Source organism: Oratosquilla oratoria, chromosome 5 (genome assembly GCF_046742065.1).
Source record: "Oratosquilla oratoria isolate Oo_2021 chromosome 5, ASM4674206v1, whole genome shotgun sequence".
Lineage (NCBI taxonomy): Eukaryota > Metazoa > Arthropoda > Malacostraca > Stomatopoda > Squillidae > Oratosquilla > Oratosquilla oratoria.
This window is the reverse complement of record NC_134781.1, coordinates 5515813-5533641: the sequence shown is the minus strand read 5'-3', so window position 1 is coordinate 5533641 and position 17829 is coordinate 5515813. Positions and strand designations below refer to the sequence as shown.

Genomic DNA, 17829 nt, shown 5'->3' with positions numbered 1-17829 from the left:
CCACCCCCCCATCTCAGCTCCTCATGGATGATGTGTCATCCCTGCATCTGGCAACTGCCCGAAATGCAATGCAGCAAGACACAGTACATCCACAGCAAAGCTGTTTCACTTAATTGGCACCCCCCCCCCACCCCATCATGCAAAAAAAGAAAAGATGGGAAGAAATCTCTTCAGGATTCATTGAAATATCATTAACACAAACACCCCCTACCCCCTATCCCTCCCTTCCTTGCATAACAGTATCATCCATACATTCATTCTCCACTCATCCCTATCTCCTGCCTTCTCCCTTTCTTGCTCAACAAACATTACCTTCTTCCTCAGCACCCCCTTCACCCCATCCATCCATCCATCTATCTCATCCTTAGTCATCCCCTCAAGTTCACTCCCTCCACCTCTGCATTTCACACCTCTTTTACTAATCTTTCATCACTCATTCTTTCCATGTGTCCAAACCATCCCAATAATCTTTCACCAACTCTATCTGCCATCTCCTTTTCCACTCCCACTCTCCTCCTCACCTCGTTTTTCATTCTATTCAACCAAGTAACCCCTACCATATTTCTCCACATCCACCAGCTGCTAACTCTTCATATTTAACCTGTCACCATCTTCATTCCTTTTACTTCTCATCACTTTTATACCCACATTCACACTTGACTTTCTCCAAACTCAATCACCAACTCTTTTATTCTCTCCTCCAAATTAAACACAGGTGCAGTCTTATCAGCAAACAACTGGTTCACCATCCACATTCCTTTCCTCACTCACCAGTTCCAGATCTCTGCCAAACACCTTTGTATTAACCTCCCGTAGCACCCCATTTATGTATATGTTGAACAAGAACTCCCAGTCTGCCCATGTATCCTAATTTTCACATATAAAATCTTATGACCACAACACATGCAAAACTTTTGTGTTGATCCTGTCATACACCTTGTCCAAGTTCATACATACATACATATACCATAGGCTTTTACCCCTTTACAAGGAAGGTAGCTAAAAAACGAAGGCATAAAAACCACTCCCACCTATTCCATCCCAAACATATTCCACTTCCCACCACCCTCTTCCCCCCTCTTCTCATGGCACCTCCTCGATGACAGGTCATCCCTGCATCTTGCCCACTGCACAGCACATACACAGCAAGAACACTTCATTAAATTGGTGACTCCCCCTCTCCATCCCCTCATGCAGAAAAGGAGAAGACAGGGAGAAAGTCCTTTGGGCTGCATCTCACACATACTCCTTCACCCCCCATCCCCCACCCACTCCCCCTCATGCATCACAGCATCATCCATACACAACCATTCTTCATTCACCCCTGTCTTCTGTCCTCTCCTGTCCTTCCTCAACAGACATTCCCCTCTTTCCCAATGCCCCTTTACCCCATCTATCTAACTCATCCTAGGTCACCCCCACATGTTCACTCCTTCCACCGCTAAACTTCCACACCTCTTTTACTAATCTTTCTTCACTCATTCTTGTCCAAACCATCCCAATACTCTTTCATCAACACTATCTCCCAACTCCCTTTCCACCCCCATTCTCCTCCTCACCTCCTCATTTCTCACTCTATCCAGCCTAGTAACCCCTATCATACCTCTCAGGCACCTCATCTCAAACACATTCGAACTCCTCTCTTCCTCTTTTATGTTCCATGTTTCTACCCCATAGAGTGCTGTTGGCACAATCACACCTTCATACAATGTCCTCTTAGTATCCATTCCCAAATCTGTATTTTTCATAACACTTTTTAATCCCCTAAGGCATTTAATCCCTTCTCTCAATCTATATTCTACCTCCACCTCCACTCCTCCCTTTCCCACCACATTCACACCCGAGTATCTAAAACTATACACTTCCTCCAGTCTCTCTCCCTTAATACTCACTTCCAGTCTACTGCCACTTTCTCCCCTTGTACATCTCATTACCTTACTTTTACCCACATTTATCTTCAACTTCCTTCTTTTGCACACCTTCATAAACACTGTCACTAACTTCTTCAATCCCTCCTCTAATCCTGCTACAAGTGCACTGTCATCAGCAAACAACTGGTTCATCTCCCGCTTTTCTCCATTTTCTTTAACCATCATCAATCCACGACCCACTACCTTTGCGTTTACCTCTCACACCACCCCACCATGTATAAATTGAACAGCCATGGCAACATAACACATCCCTGACAAAGTCCCACCTTTACCTCAAACCGCTCTCCATTTCTAATCCTAACACATGCTCTACTACTCTCGCAAAAACTCTTGACTCATCTTAAAAGCTTTCTTCCTATCCCATATATCTGCAATACCTCCCACAGTGCCTTCCTTTCTACCCTGTCATAAGCCTTTTCCAAATCCATAAAGGCCCAAAAAAACATCCTTACCTTTTCCTTAAGCTTTCTCACGTATCTGTCATACCACAAAAATCTGATCTACACAACCCCTGCCTGTCCTAAACCCACACTGTTCCTCACCAATCACTTCCGTCTGATCCTCTCCTAATCCTCTCAATCAAGACCCTCCCATAAGCCTTCCCAACTACACTTAACAAACTGATCTTTCTAATACTACTACACTCACATTTGTCCCCTTTTCCCTTGTAAAAAATACAGGCACTCCTCCAGTCCTCTGGCACTCTACCCTCTCTTAAATGCAAGGTAATGCACATAGGTAAAAATAACAGTAAGTACGATTACAAGTTATTTGGAAATTCGTTAACAAAAGTGGATAGTGAAAAAGATCTCGGCGTAATTATCAGTAACGACCTCAAATCATCCAAGCAGTGTATTTCAGCCTCTGAGAAAGCAAATAAGATTCTAGGACTGATTGCGCGATCTTTTGATTTCAAAAGTCCATCACTCATTAACAAGCTATATAAATCGTTAGTTCGTCCACATTTGGAATATGCTGTTTCCGTATGGTCACCAAATCTCATTAAAGGATTTACAAAGGATTACAAAGGCGGAGCATGCCGACAGGAGACCTTTTGATCCATATCTAGGTCAAAAAAAAAAAAAAAAATTAATAATAAATTAAAACTATAATAATGTAAAAATAAATAAAATACATAAATAAATGCATAGGTATAGTTGAATAACAAACAAAAAGGTAAATAGTAAATGATTATAAATTGACATATAACTAATGATAAATGAAAATCAGACAGACAAATTATAACAAAACAAAAACAAATAATATAAGATAAATTATAATCATTACAGCATCTTACTTAGATATTTATCTAAATGATTCTTAAAGCTTCGAACTGAACTACATTGCACTACCTGTGCAGGAAGTTTATTCCATTCATTAACTACACGGTTGGCAAAGTTGTTTCTACCTACTTCCAAATTGAATCTATTTCCGGACAGTTTGAGACCATTGTTTCTTGTCTGATTCTCATTCAATGTGAAAATTTGGTCACTTTTGATGTTGTCAATTCCCTTTAAAATCTTAAAGACCTGTATCAAGTCACCTCTGAGTCTACGCTTTTTTAGGGAAAACAGATTCATGTGCTTAAGTCGATTTTCGTATGATTTATTTTTGATATTTGGAATCAGTTTTGTGGCTCGCCGTTGTACTTTTTCCAGTCTGTCAATGTCTTTAATGAGATTCGGTGACCATACGGAAACAGCATATTCCAAATGTGGACGAACTAACGATTTATATAGCATTGGAAAGAGTACAACGGCGAGCCACAAAACTGATTCTAAATATCAAAAATAAATCATACGAAAATTGACTAAAACATATGAATCTGTTTTCTCTAAAAAAGCGTAGACTCAGAGGTGACTTGATACAGGTCTTTAAAATTCTAAAGGGAATTGACAACATCAAAAGTGACCAAATTTTTACATTGAATGAGAATCAGACAAGAAACAATGGTCTCAAAGTGTCTGGAAATAGATTCAATTTGAAAGTAGGTAGAAACAACTTTGCCAACCGTATAGTTAATGAATGGAATAAAGTTCCTGCACAGGTAGTGCAATGTAGTTCAGTTTGAAGCTTTAAGAATCATTTAGATAAATACCTAAGTAAGATGCTGTAATGATTATAATTTATCTTATATTATTTGTTTTTGTTTTGTTATCATTTGTCTGTCTGATTTTTATTTATTATTAGTTATATGTCAATTTATTATTATTTACTATTTACCTGTTTGTTTATTATTTAACTATACCTATGCATTTATTTATGTATTTTATTTGTTATTTACATTATCATAGTTTTTATTTATTATTTTATCATTAATATGATTTTTTTTTTCGCATCCGACCTAGATATGGATCAAAAGGTCTCCTGTCGGCATGCTCCGCCTTTGTAATCCTTTGTAATCCTTTGTAAACAAACATTAAAAAATTTCACCAGCCAGTCCACCATCAGTGTACCTCCTTTTTTCAAACTTTCTGCATGGCATCCATCCAACCCAGGTGCCTCACCTGCTCTCATCATTGTAACAACTGCCTTCACCTCATCTCTCCTTATTTCTCCTCCATTTTCCTCACTCATCATGGTCATTTTCTTAGTGCTTCCCACTGCAACTACCTTTCCCTCTCTATCCTCCTTCACATTTAGCATACATACATACATATACCAAGGCTTTTTCCCCCTTACGAGGTAGCCAAAAAGGAAAAGGCATAAAATCATTCCCACCCATTCCATCCCTGAATACACTCCATACCCCTCCACCCTCCCTCTCATCTTAGCACCTCCTGGATGACGGGTCATCCCTGCACCTTGTCCACTGCCCTGGGTCAGAAGCAGTGTCGCAAGACACAGCACATCCACAGCAAGGGCGCTTCATTAAATCGGCGACCCCCCCTCTCCATCGCCCCATGCATAAAGGAGAAGACGAGGAGAAATCCCTTTGGGCTGCGTCAAAATTTGCTCACACATAACCTCACCCCCCATTCCCCCGCCCATTCCACCTCATGCATTACAACATCATCCATATACAACCATTCTCCATTCACCCCTGTCTTCTGTCCTCTCCCGTCCTTCCTCAACAGACATTCCCCTCTTCCCCAAAGCCCCCCTCACCCCATCCATCCATCTCATCCTAGGACATCCCTTCATGTTCACTCCCTCCACATCTGCCTTCCATACCTCTTTTATTAGTCTTTCTTCACTCATTCTTTCCATGTGTCCAAACCATCCTAATACTCTTTCATCAACCCTATCTCCCAACCCCCTTTCCACCCCTGTTCTCCTCCTCATCTCCTCATTTCTCACTCTAGCCTAATAACCCCCATCATACTTCTCAGACACCTCATCTCAAACACATTCAAACTCCTCCTCTCTTCCTCTCTTATGTTCCATGTTTCTGCCCCATACGGTGCTGTTGGCACAATCACTCCTTCATATAGTCTCCTCTTAGCATCCATTCCCAAATGTCTATTCTTCATTACACTTTTTAATCCACCAAGGCATTTACTCGCCTCTCTCAATCAACATTCTACCTCCACCTTCACTCCACCTTTTCCTACCACATTTGCGCCCAAGTATCTAAAACTATCCACTTTCTCCAGTCGCTCTCCCTTAATGCTCACTTCCAGTCTACTGCCACTTTCACCCCTTGTACATCTCATCACCTTACTTTTACCCACATTTATCTTCAGCTCTCTTCTATCACATACTCTCCCAAACTGTGTCACCAACTTCCTCAATCCCTCCTCCGATCCTGCCACAAGTGCAGTGTCGTCCGCCAACAACAGCTGGGTCACCTCCCACTTTTCTCCATTTTCTGTAACCATCTCCAATCCCTGATCCACTACCCTTGCATTTACCTCTCGCACTACCCCATCCATGTATAAGTTGAACAGCCAGGGCGACATAACGCATCCTTGACGAAGTCCCACCTTTACCTCGAACCACTCACTCTCTCCATTTCTAATCCTGACACAAGCTCTACTACTCTCATAAACTCTTGACAGCTCCTAGAAGCTTTCCTCCTATCCCGTATATCCGCAAAACCTCCCACAGTGCCTTTCTGTCTACCCTGTCGTAAGCCTTTTCCAGATCCATAAAGGCCCAAAAAACATCCTTCCCCTTTCCTATAGCTTTCTCACATATCTGTCTTACCACAAAAATCTGATCTATACAACTTCTACCCATCCTAAATCCACACTGTTCCTCAACAATTACTCCCTCTGTTCCTCTCCTAATCCTCTCAATCAAGATCCTCCCATAAGCCTTCCCAACTACACTTAACAAGCTAATCCCTCTGAAACTACTACATTCACACTTGTCCCCTTTTCCCTTGTAAAGTGAAACTATACAGGCACTCCTCCAGTCCTCCGGCACTCTACCCTCTCTCCAGCAAACATTAAATAACCTCACCAGCCAGTCCACCATCAGTGTACCTCCTTTTTTTTAGACATTCTGCATGGCATCCATCCAGACCAGGTGCCTTACCTGCTTTCATCATCTTTAAGAACTCCCTAAAATACTCTGCCGATCTTCCTCATACTGGCTTCTTTTCCATCAGGCCATCTGAACCTTTTACCTTTTATTTTATACTTGATTTGCCTCCTCTTCCCGTCTTAATTTCCTTCCAAAACATCTTTTTATTACTTTAATAAATTTCTGTTCATAGTTGTCCAATAAAAACCCCCTTACCTTTTGCCAAACTTCTCACACACCTGTCTCACCACAAAAGCTTGATCAATGTACCCTCTTCTCCTAATCCCACACTGCTCTTCCCAATTACTCCCTCTGTTCCCCTCTTAATCCTCTCAACACATGTCCATGTGCCTTGCTGTCTGCAGTCAACAGATTGATCCCTCTAAAACTACTGCATCCATGCTTGCCCTCCTTGCCTTAATATAGCATAGCTGTACATGTACTAATCGAATCCACCAGTATACTTCCTTCCCAATAATCTCACCAGCCAATCCACATAACTACACTCCACAAACATTCTTCTGATAAACTTGACATGAGTCTTAGATGGCATAAATTCAGAAAGGTCTCATCACAGAACACTTTTCATAATACTATACATTAGTAAAGCTTTTGATGCCATCCCCTATCACAACATTACAAACAAAATATACAACACAAACATGCACAATAATACCAAAAGATGGCTGGTTAATGATCTGGCAGGTAGAAATGCATGTGTGTCATATAATGGCCAATCACCACACACCAGAAACATTAAGAACAGAGTACCACAGGGCTCAGTTCTATCCCCTACACTTTATACATGCATGATGTACCCACACCTGACACCTTAGAAATACATATCTTCCTATGCAAATGACATCATAATTACATGCACACACCATAATGCAGACAAATCTGCAGAAATACTACAACCATACACACTCAACACCTGGTTTACTACAAATAAACTCAAAATAGCCTCAACTAAATCTACAGCCACACTTCTCTCCAACTGGACAACATAACACAAATACATACGATACTTCAATATCAACACTCGTACTACACACGCACACACCCAAGGTTCTTGGCATAAAATACAATATATCCATATCATTCAAACAACACATCACAAACATAAAGAATAAATGCACACCTAGACCTAACACACTGAAATAGAATACAGGTACAACATTTGAACAAAACAAAGAAACTAATATTAAATGCATATGCTCAATGATGAATTGTGCAAGCCCTCCACAGACCCCTAATCTCGCTGAGACACATTGCAACACCCTGCAGACCATGCAAAACCAAACCCTGAAGACAATTATAGGCTGTACAAGTACAATACCTACAGATCATTTACACTATGAAACAAAAGTCCTCAAACTCAAGGATCACCTTGACATAAGAGGCACACAAACACAGCACATCCACTACACTACATAGCAGAACACCCATACACACCAAGAAACATCAAAACAACACCATAATACCTGTATCACATACAAATACTCTCTCCACAACCACCAGACACCAGGCTCTGGAAATATATCCATAATCATATCACTCACTGGTCCATCAACAAGCTGAAAGACAACACATTGCTACATGCCAGGCCCCCTGTTATTCATCCACCTGAATCCTCTCTTCCCCGTAAAAAACAGAGTCCACCTGGTCAGACTGTGATGCAGCCACAATCTAGCCTTTCTAAGCTATCAGTAGATGCTTGATAACTGTATTGCAGATAACTGTCCAGGACGCAACACTTCACCCCATACTATACAACACATTATGGAAGATTGCAGTGCACACAGTCACGCATACCAACAACACAATATGCACTCTACAAAGGGTTTGTAGGGAAACCCCATTTCAGCCATGGCATTCCTTAGGGAGAAGGGACTGCTTGGCCAGACAGTCTAGGGAGCAACAACTGAACTCAGTCAAATTTTCCATATGACAACCATAAAGATGACTAAACTAGTTTCTTTTTCCAGGTGACCAAAGTACGTGAAGAGCGTGATGATCTATCAAAGCGTCTGCAGCAAAAAGATGATGAAGCACGGCACATGGTTCGACTTGCTGAACAACGCAGGTATAAGGAGGGGCAATTTTGTTCGTACCTAGGTGAATGGGTGGGTACATAGGCTTTCTTCCCCCTTACATGGGAGGTAGCTAAAAAACAAAGGCAAAGAAACCACTCCCACCCATTCCATCCCCTACATATTCCACTCCCCTCTACCCTCTTCCCTCCCTCTTATCTTGGCACCTCCTGGATGATGGGTCATCCCTGCATCTTGTCCACTGCCCTGGGTCAGAAGTAGTGTTGCAAGACACAGCACATCCACAGCAAGACAGCTTCATTAATTCGGCGACCACCCCCCCTCCGTCCCCTCATGTAGAAAAGGAGAAGATGGGAGAGAAATCCCTTAGGGCTGTCAATTTATTTCTCATACATACTCTCTCATCCCCCATCCCCCACCCACTCCCCCTCATGCATCACAGCATCATCCCACAACCCTTCTCCATTCACCCTTGTCTTCTGTCCTCTCCTGTCCTTCCCCAATGGACCTTCCCCAATGGACCTTCCCCTCTTTTGCAATGCCTCTTTTACCCCATTCATCCATCTCATCCTAGATTGTCCCCTTATGTTCACTCCTTCCACGTGCCTTCCACACCTCTTTTACTACTCTTTCTTCACTCATTCTTTCCATGTGCCCAAACCATCCTAATACTCTTTCATCAACACTATCTCCCAACTCCCTTTCCACCCCCATTCTCCTCCTCACCTCCTCATTTCTCACTCTATCTAGCCTAGTAACCCCCATCATACTTCTCAGGCACCTCATCTCAAACACATTCAAACTCCTCTTTTCCCCTTTTATATTCCATGTTTCTGCCCCATACAATGCTGTTGGCACAATCACTCCTTCATACAATCTCCTTACAGATTGGATGCAAAAAGGACAAGAGAATCATATGAGAGGTACAGAGAAAAGAGAAATAAAGGAGGCAAAGAGCAGAGCAGATTTGAAATAGGGTAGGAGTATGACATCAAATTTTGAAAGGAATAAAAAAATGTTGGAAAGAAATTAAGTGAGGCAGAAGAGGCAAATCAAGTGGAGAAGAATATGTAAAAGGTGCAAATGGAGAAATAATGGAAAAGAAGGTAGTAAGAGGAAGATGACCAGTGTTTTAGGGAGTTGCATGAGGGGATGGAGAGGGTGGGTCGCAGATTTAATGAAGCGGCCTTGCCATGGATGTGCTGTGTCTTGTGACACTGCTGACCCAGGGCAGTGGACAAGATGCAGGGATGACCTGTCATCCTGGAGGTGCCAAAATGAGAGGAAGGGTGGAGGGGAGTGGAGTGTATTAGGGATGGAAATGGTTTTTATGCCTTTTTCTTTTTTGGCTACCTCCCTTGTAAGGGGGAAAAAGCCTATGGTATATATGTGTATGTATATATATATATGTATATATCCTATGGTATATATGTGTATGTATATATATATATGTATATATCCTATGGTATATATGTGTATGCAGCTAAGGCACCTGGGTTGGATGGATGTCATGCACAATGTCTATATATATATATGTATATATATGTGTATATATATATATATATATATATGTGTATAATATATATATGCATGCATGCTAAATGTGAAGGGGGATAGGGAGGGAAAGGTAGTTGCAGTAGGAAGCACTGAGAAAATGACTGATGAGTAAGGAAAATGGAGGAGAAGTAAGGAAAGATGAGGTGAAGGCAGTTGTTAAGATTATGAGAGCAGCTAAGGCACCTGGGTTGGATGGATGTCATGCACAATGTCTAAAAAAGAAGAGGTACAGTGATGGTGGACTGGCTGGTGAGGTTATTTAATGTTTGTTTAAGTGAGGGTAGAGTGCTGGAGGACTGGAGGAGTGCCTGTATAGTTCCTCTTTACAAGGAAAAAAGGAAAAGGGGACAAATGTGAATGTAGTAGTTTCAGAGAGATCAGTTTGTTAAGTTTAGTTGGGAAGGCTTATGAGAGGATCTTGATTGAGAAGATTAGGAGAGGAACAGAGGGAGTGATTGGTAAGGAACAGTGTGGGTTTAGGACAAGTAGGGGTTGTGTAGATCAGATTTTTGTAGTAAGACAGATATGTGAGAAAGCTTTAGGAAAAGGTAAGGATGTTTTTTGGTCCTTTATGGATTTGGAAAAGGCTTATGACAGGGGTAAGTCATTGTGGGAGGTATTGCAGATATATGGAATAGGAGGAAAGCATTTAAGAGCAGTCAAGAGTTTTTATGAGAGCAGTAGAGCTTGTATTAGAATCAGAAATGGAGAGAGTGAATGGTTTGAGGTAAAGGTGGGACTTCATCAGGGATGTGTTATATTGCCTTGGCTGTTCAATTTATACATGGGTAGGGTGGTATGAGAGGTAAATGTAAGGATAATGAGTTGGGGATTCGAGATTGTTAAAGAAAATGGAAAAAAGAGATGAACGAGTTGTTGTTTGCTGATAACACTGCGCTTGTATCAGGATCAGAGGAAGGATTAAGGAAGCTAGTTACAGTGTGGGAAGGTGTGTGAAAGAAGGAAGTTGAGGATAAATGTGGATATATGTAAGGTGATGAGATTTACAAGCGGAGAAAGTGATAGTAGACTGGAAGTGAGTAATAAGGGAGACTGGAGGAATTGGATAGTTTTAGGTGAGGGAGTATGTGTTGAGTGATATTTTGATGCAGCCCAAAGGGATTTCTCCCTGTCTTCTCCATTTCTGCATGAGGTGACGGAGAGGGGGGTTCTCCAATTTAATGAAGCAGCCTTGCTGTGGATGTGCTGTGTCTTGCAACACTGCTTCTAACCTAGGGTAGTGGGCGAGATGCAGGGATGATCCAGGAGGTGCCAAGATAAGGAGGGATGGGGTAGATGGGAGTAGTATGTGGGGATGGAATGGGTGGGAGTGAATTTTATGCCTTGTTTTTTGGCTACCTCCCATGTAAGGGGGAAAAAGCCTTGGTATATGTATGTATGTATTTAATTGGATGTTTAATTGTAATTTACACTTTGAGGATTTAGTATTTTCAAATATTCATGAGACAACTGAGAAAATGAGAGAAAGGGGAGCAATTTTTCCTGAATTTTGTGGATCTGGAGGTTTATAATAAGAGAAACTAATTTGTTTAGGTCAGTTGGAGGAAGAAATCAAAGTTAATGTATCAGAGTAAGGTTATGAATGGAGGACACAAAGCATACTGGAGGAGAAAATGGAGCAATTAGAAAGTTATGCATCTCTTTAATGAATATACATGGAAAGCTGGAGGAAGAGATAGAATGAGGGAGGGATAAAAGGTAAAGGCTACCCTGAGAGTAATATGAAAAAATAAAAGGACGACTGTGGAAGAGATGAAAGGAAAATATGAAGCAGTAGTTGTACCAAATGTTGGCAACAACATGTGGGTGATGCATGCAAGAGAGTGAAGCTGAGTGGAGGTAATGCAAGTCAAGTGTTTGAGGGCTGTGCACAGAGTCCAGTATATATCAAGTTTGGGGGGTTGGAATGCAATATTTTTCAAAATGTTGACTTCAGCATTCAACAAATCAAATCTTGAAGAATTAATTTTTTTTCTTTTTCTTGATCAGGAATTAGGTTGTTGATATAGATAATAGTGCTTTTGTTACAGAAAAGAGGAGTATCATAGTTTGTCTTGTTGCAGACAAGAATATGTGGCTTTGCAGTCAGAAATGTCAAATCTGCAAGTGAAGGCCCGGGATGTGATGGTTTGCCAAGGAGCTGAGGTATCTGGAGCATCTGTGGCCCTGGCTAACCTCGCAACACGTCTGCACACGCTCATCAGCAAGCTTATTCATGATTATTCTATTACTGATTCAGATCTAGAGGTTAGTAAGTTGTATTTGATTGTTTTGACTGTTTTGTGGAGAATGATGTACTGCTGTCATTATTCTTTCCATTTCCCCAAGGTACAAGAATGATGAGAGCAGGTAATGCACCTGGGTTTGATGGGTGTCATGAAGAATGTCGAAAAGGAGGTACAGTGATAGGACTGGCTGCTGAGGTTGTTTAATGTTTGTGTAAAAGGGAGTAGAGTTTTGGAGGCTTGGAAGAGGGCCAGTATAATTCAGCTTTGCAAGGGAAAAGAGGACAGTTTTTTGAGTATAGTTGGAAAGGCTTATGGGAGGGTTTTGATTGAGAGGATTAGGAGAGGAACAAAGGGAATATTTGGTGAAGAACAGTGTGAGTTTAGGACATTAAGTGTTGCATGGATCAGATTTTTGTGATAAGGCAGATATGTGAGAAAATTTTGGGAAAAGGTAAGGATGTTTTTTGGGCCTTTATGGATTTAGAAAAGGTTTATGACAAGGTAGACAGGAAGACACCGTGGGAGGTATTGCAGATATATGGGATAAGAGGAAAGCTGTTAAGAGCAGTCAAGAGTTTTTATGTGAGTAGAGCCTGTATTAGAATTGGAAATGGAGAGAGTGAGTGGTTTGAGGTAAAGGTGGGACCGTGATAGGGATGTGTCATGTCGCCATGGCTGTTCAATTTACACATGGATGAGGTAGTGCAAGAGTTAAATGCAATGGTAATGGGCCAGGGATTGGAGGTGGTTAAAGAATATGAAGAAAAATGGGAGATAAGGCACTTGTTTGCTGACGACACTGCACTTGTAGCAGGATGAGAAGAGGGATTGAGGAAGTTAGTGACAGTTTGGGAAGGTGTGCTAAAGAAGGAAGTTGAAGATAATGTACTTAAAAGTAAGGTGGTGAGATGTACAAGAGGAGAGGATGGCAACAAATTGGAACAGAGTATTAAGGGAGAGAGACTGGAGGAAGTGGATAGCTTTAGATACTTGGGGGTGAATGTGGCAGTAAAGGGAGGAGTGGAGGTTGAATGCAGATTCAGAGAAGCTAGTAAAAGCCTTGGGAGATTAAAAAATATAATGAGAAATAGACATTTGGGAATGGATGCTTAGAGGAGATTGTAATTAAGGGTGATTGTGCCAACAGCACTGAATGGGGCAGAAACATGGAAAATAAGAGAATAAGAGTTTAAATGTGTTTGAGATGAGGTACCTGATAGGCTTACTAGGCTGGATAGTGAGAAATGAAGTGAGGAGGAGAATGGGGATGGAAAAGGAGTTGGGAGATTGATGAAAAAGTATTGGGACATATATATATATATATATATATACATACATACATACATACATACAGTAGAACCTCTACATATGAATTTAATTCGTTCCAGGACCTACTTTGTATGTTGAAATGGTCGTATGTTAAATCAAATATTCCCATAAGAATACACTGTAATTCGTTTAATTCGTCCCACAGCCCAAAAACCTATGACAACTCCTTAATAAATACTGTACTGCAGATAATTACACATAGCAATAAAACAAATGCATTACTGTATATAAGAGAAGTAAAAAAAAAAAAAAAAAAAATTATAAGAAAATAATCAATAAAAAGGGGATTTTATTGTCACTTTACCTTAGATATCGTCAAGATTGTAGACATGTTTCGGCCATATTGTTTAGCCAGATCACTTATACGAACACCGCTCTCATGCTTTTCTATGATTTCTTGCTTTACTTCTAAGGAAAGCATTACTTTCTTCCATTTTTCACCACTGCTACCACTCGCACTAGCCTTCATGGGACCCATGATGATAAAATAAAAAAGGAAATGTGAAAAAGGACGGTATTAACCCCTTCCATACGGTGCCGCACACGTAGGCGTCATGGAGTTAGATCTCGGTGGCAGCAGCCAATGCCAGCCGTACGTGTCGTAATAATACTCGCATAATAAAATATAGTCACCGCTTATATCGATCGTTCTCTCTTCACCCGTGAATTTTGATAACCATAGAAAATGCGATTACAAAAGAATTAGAAAGAATGTCATTATGGAGGGGCGACTACAATAAATATAATCAAGACGCCGATATGGCAGCCTCGCGAATACACTCGCTCCCCATGACACCTACGTGTGCGGCACCGTATGGAAGGGGTTAAGCACTGTTATTTACGATCAGAACAAGGAGAACCGCATGACACGAAGGAGAGCTGTGAACTGACTGCAGTCTAGCGGGCTAACCATGAAACTTCAACGCCGTATATATGCGAAACTTCGACGACTTTGTATGTTGGAAATTACTTCGGGTGTAGAGTCAAATATTAGAACGAATTTCACATCGTATGTTGGAAAATTCATATGTTTAGGCAATCGTAAGTAGCGGTTCTACTATATATATATATATATATATATATATATCTCACACACACATTGATGAAGAAATGGTAAAGAAAATAATAGTTACATTTGTTGAGACATTGTGACAAGTTGAAAAAGAGAGTCATGAGTCTCGTTCCGAGTTTATTCCTGACTGGTTTCGCTTGTAGCTTCTTCCTCTGAAGAAGCTACAAGCGAAACTGGTTAGGAATAAACTCGGAATGAGACCCGTGACTCTCTTTTTCCACCTTTTTCAATAGTTACATTGATAAGACCAAGATTGGAGTACGCTGCAACAGTGTGGACACCTAGTACTAAAAAGAACATAAAGAAATTAGAAAGAATTCAAAGAGCAATGACAAAGATGGTACCAGCACTCTCCAAATTGACATACAATCAAAGATTGGACAAATTCAAACTACCATCCCTGGAACAAGGAAGAGAAAGAGGAGATCTACTAACCATCTACAGAATTATGAAAGGGATAGAAGTCATTGGTAGAGATGATTTACTAAAGTGGGATAAAAGAAAAATAAGAGGACAAAAATAAATTAAAAAAAAGATAGTTACAGATGAGATCTGAAAAAGAATAGCTTCCCACGCAGTGATAGATATCTGGAACAAACTGAATGAAAAAACAGTGAGTGCAAAAACTATACAAGAATTTAAGATCAAACTGGATGCTGAAAGATACAAAAGCGGGTCACTACAAGCATATCTCTCTTCCTGTAAAACACCAAGGGCTTCTTCCCCCCATATAAGGGAGGTAACTTGTCAAGGTATGCACTCACCCACTTAACACATCCATCTCTCTTCTCACAAACATACTGGCTATCTCTTCCCTTTTACTCTCATCTATATCACAACCACTGCCTATCTCTTCCCATTTACTCTCATCTGTACCAAAACCACTGCCTATCTCCTTCAATTTACTCTACAATCACACACATTTCATGACCCAAATACAGTAAAAGCTCTTTTATCCGTTATTCTCATATCCGGCTCCTTCTTATAACTGGCATATTATTCACAAGGAAATAACAATTTTGTATAAAAATGTAAAAATTCGAAAAAATAACATTTAAAATTCCCGCGCCACTCCCGCCGCCGCCAGAGGTAGCGCGCATCTTTCCCGCCATCTCCCACAAATCCTGCTGCTCCATCAGGCCCAGTGCCCACTGTAATAAGACACCTGATGTTAAGCGTGCGACTGTCTATTAGCAACTCTCTCAACATACAAACACATACTGACAGGAGATGAGGATTTTGAAGGTTTCGTTGTGAAACAAAGGCAGTGATGGCTGAGTTGAAGGATATGTGTGGTAGTGCTAAGGTTAGCATCACTGATGAAGCTCTTCAGGAGTGGATGGAGGTCGACAATGATGAAGCTATCACCCCCACACTAACTGATGACGAAATCATTCAGGCAATGATTGAGGAGAAGCATGGTAAGGAAACAGAGGCTGATAGTGAAGAGGAAGATGACCCAGAGCCAAGAGTAATGTGGAAGGATGCCGCTAAAGGATTGGCAACATTTATCAAGTTTGCGGAGCAGTGCACCTACATGGGGACTCACAATGTGATGTCTCTTCAGTGTCTTCAAAATGAATTTTTAATGCAGAGAGACAAACATTCTAAACAAAGAGACATACGTGATTTCATGAAAATAAATAAAGATAAATAAATATGAATATACTGGTAAATAAATAAACAACAAAAATGAAGCCATTGAATGAATTTTATTTAAGTACTCTATGAATAAAGGCAATAAATGTATTTTTTTAATATTCCTTCTCGTAACCGGGATTTCCCCTTTCCGGCACGTCTTTGGTCCCACTCGTGCCGGTTAAAAGAGCTTTTACTGTATTAGGGTCCTGGTTGGAAATCTCCCAGACCATCTTATGCCTTGACTTCTGATAGGATAATTTTATAGAGATCAGGATGCCTAGCCCCATCCAGTCTAACAAAAGACCTCTTCCCCCATATAAAGGGAGTGACCAACCCAAAGCATACACCCAGGCAGTTGGCAGAGAGAATGAACAGACAAATGATTCAGCTCCCAGAGAGTTGAGAAAAGAACTTGGTTCAAGTATTCACAGTGACTTGGAGGGAGGAAAGCATCGGATCCCATTAAATGATACATACATACATATACCAAGGCTTTTTCCCCCTTACAAGGGAGGTAGCCAAAAAGGAAAAGGCATAAAATCATATCCACCCATTACATCCCTGAATACACTCCACACCCCTCCACCCTCCCTCTTATCTTAGCACCTCCTGGATGACGGGTCATCCCTGCACCCTGCCCACCGCCCTGGGTCAGAAGCAGTGTCGCAAGACACAGCACATCCACAGCAAGGCCACTTCATTAAATCGGCGACCCCCCTCTCCGTCCCCCCATTGCATAAAAGGAGAAGACGGGGAGAAATCCCTTCGGGCTGTGTCAAATTTTGCTCACACATACTACCTCACCCCCCATCCCCCTGCCCATTCCACCTCATGCAATCACATCATCATCCATATACAACCATTCTCCATTCACCCCTGTCTTCTGTCCTCTCCCGTCCTTCCTCAACAGACATTCCCCTCTTCCCCAAAGCCCCCTTCACCCCCATCCATCCACCTCATCCTAGGACGTCCCCTCATGTTCACTCCCTCCACATCTGCCTTCCATACCTCTTTTACTAGTCTTTCTTCACTCATTCTTTCCATGTGTCCAAACCATCCTAATATTCTTTCATCAACCCTATCTCCCAGCTCCTTTTCCACCCCTGTTCTCCTCCTCACCTCCTCATTTCTCACTCTATCTAGCCTAGTAACCCCCATCATACTTCTCACACACCTCATCTCAAACACATTCAAACTCCTTCTCTCTTCTTCTCTTATGTTCCATGTTTCTGCCCCATACAGTGCTGTTGGCACAATCACTCCTTCATACAGTCTCCTCTTAGCATCCATTCCCAAATGTCTATTCCTCATTACACTCTTTAAACCACCAAGGCATTTACTCGCTTCTCTCAATCTACATTCTACCTCCACCTTCACTCCACCTTTTCCTGCCACATTTGCACCCAAGTATCTAAAACTATCCACTTCCTCCAGTTGCTCTCCCTTAATGCTCACTTCCAGTCTACTGCCACTTTCACCCCTTGTACATCTCATCACCTTACTTTTACCCACATTTATCTTTAGCT

At 41.3% G+C, this 17829-nt stretch overlaps 1 protein-coding gene across 8 annotated transcripts in view; it reads left to right on the top strand.

The window, feature by feature from the left end:
- corn (microtubule-binding protein cornetto) overlaps nt 1–17829 on the top strand; it is a 127457-nt gene that overhangs the window by 90119 nt on the left and 19509 nt on the right. For 4 of the 8 annotated variants that reach the window (XM_076184873.1, XM_076184876.1, XM_076184874.1 and 1 more), the window contains 4 exons: nt 2612–2656; nt 8390–8487; nt 9343–9432; nt 12097–12280. In XM_076184873.1, the coding sequence (XP_076040988.1) occupies nt 2612–2656; nt 8390–8487; nt 9343–9432; nt 12097–12280 (417 nt within the window). The remainder of the gene's footprint in view (nt 1–2611; nt 2657–8389; nt 8488–9342; nt 9433–12096; nt 12281–17829) is intronic. The other 4 variants (XM_076184880.1, XM_076184878.1, XM_076184875.1 and 1 more) reach the window with 3 other exon arrangements.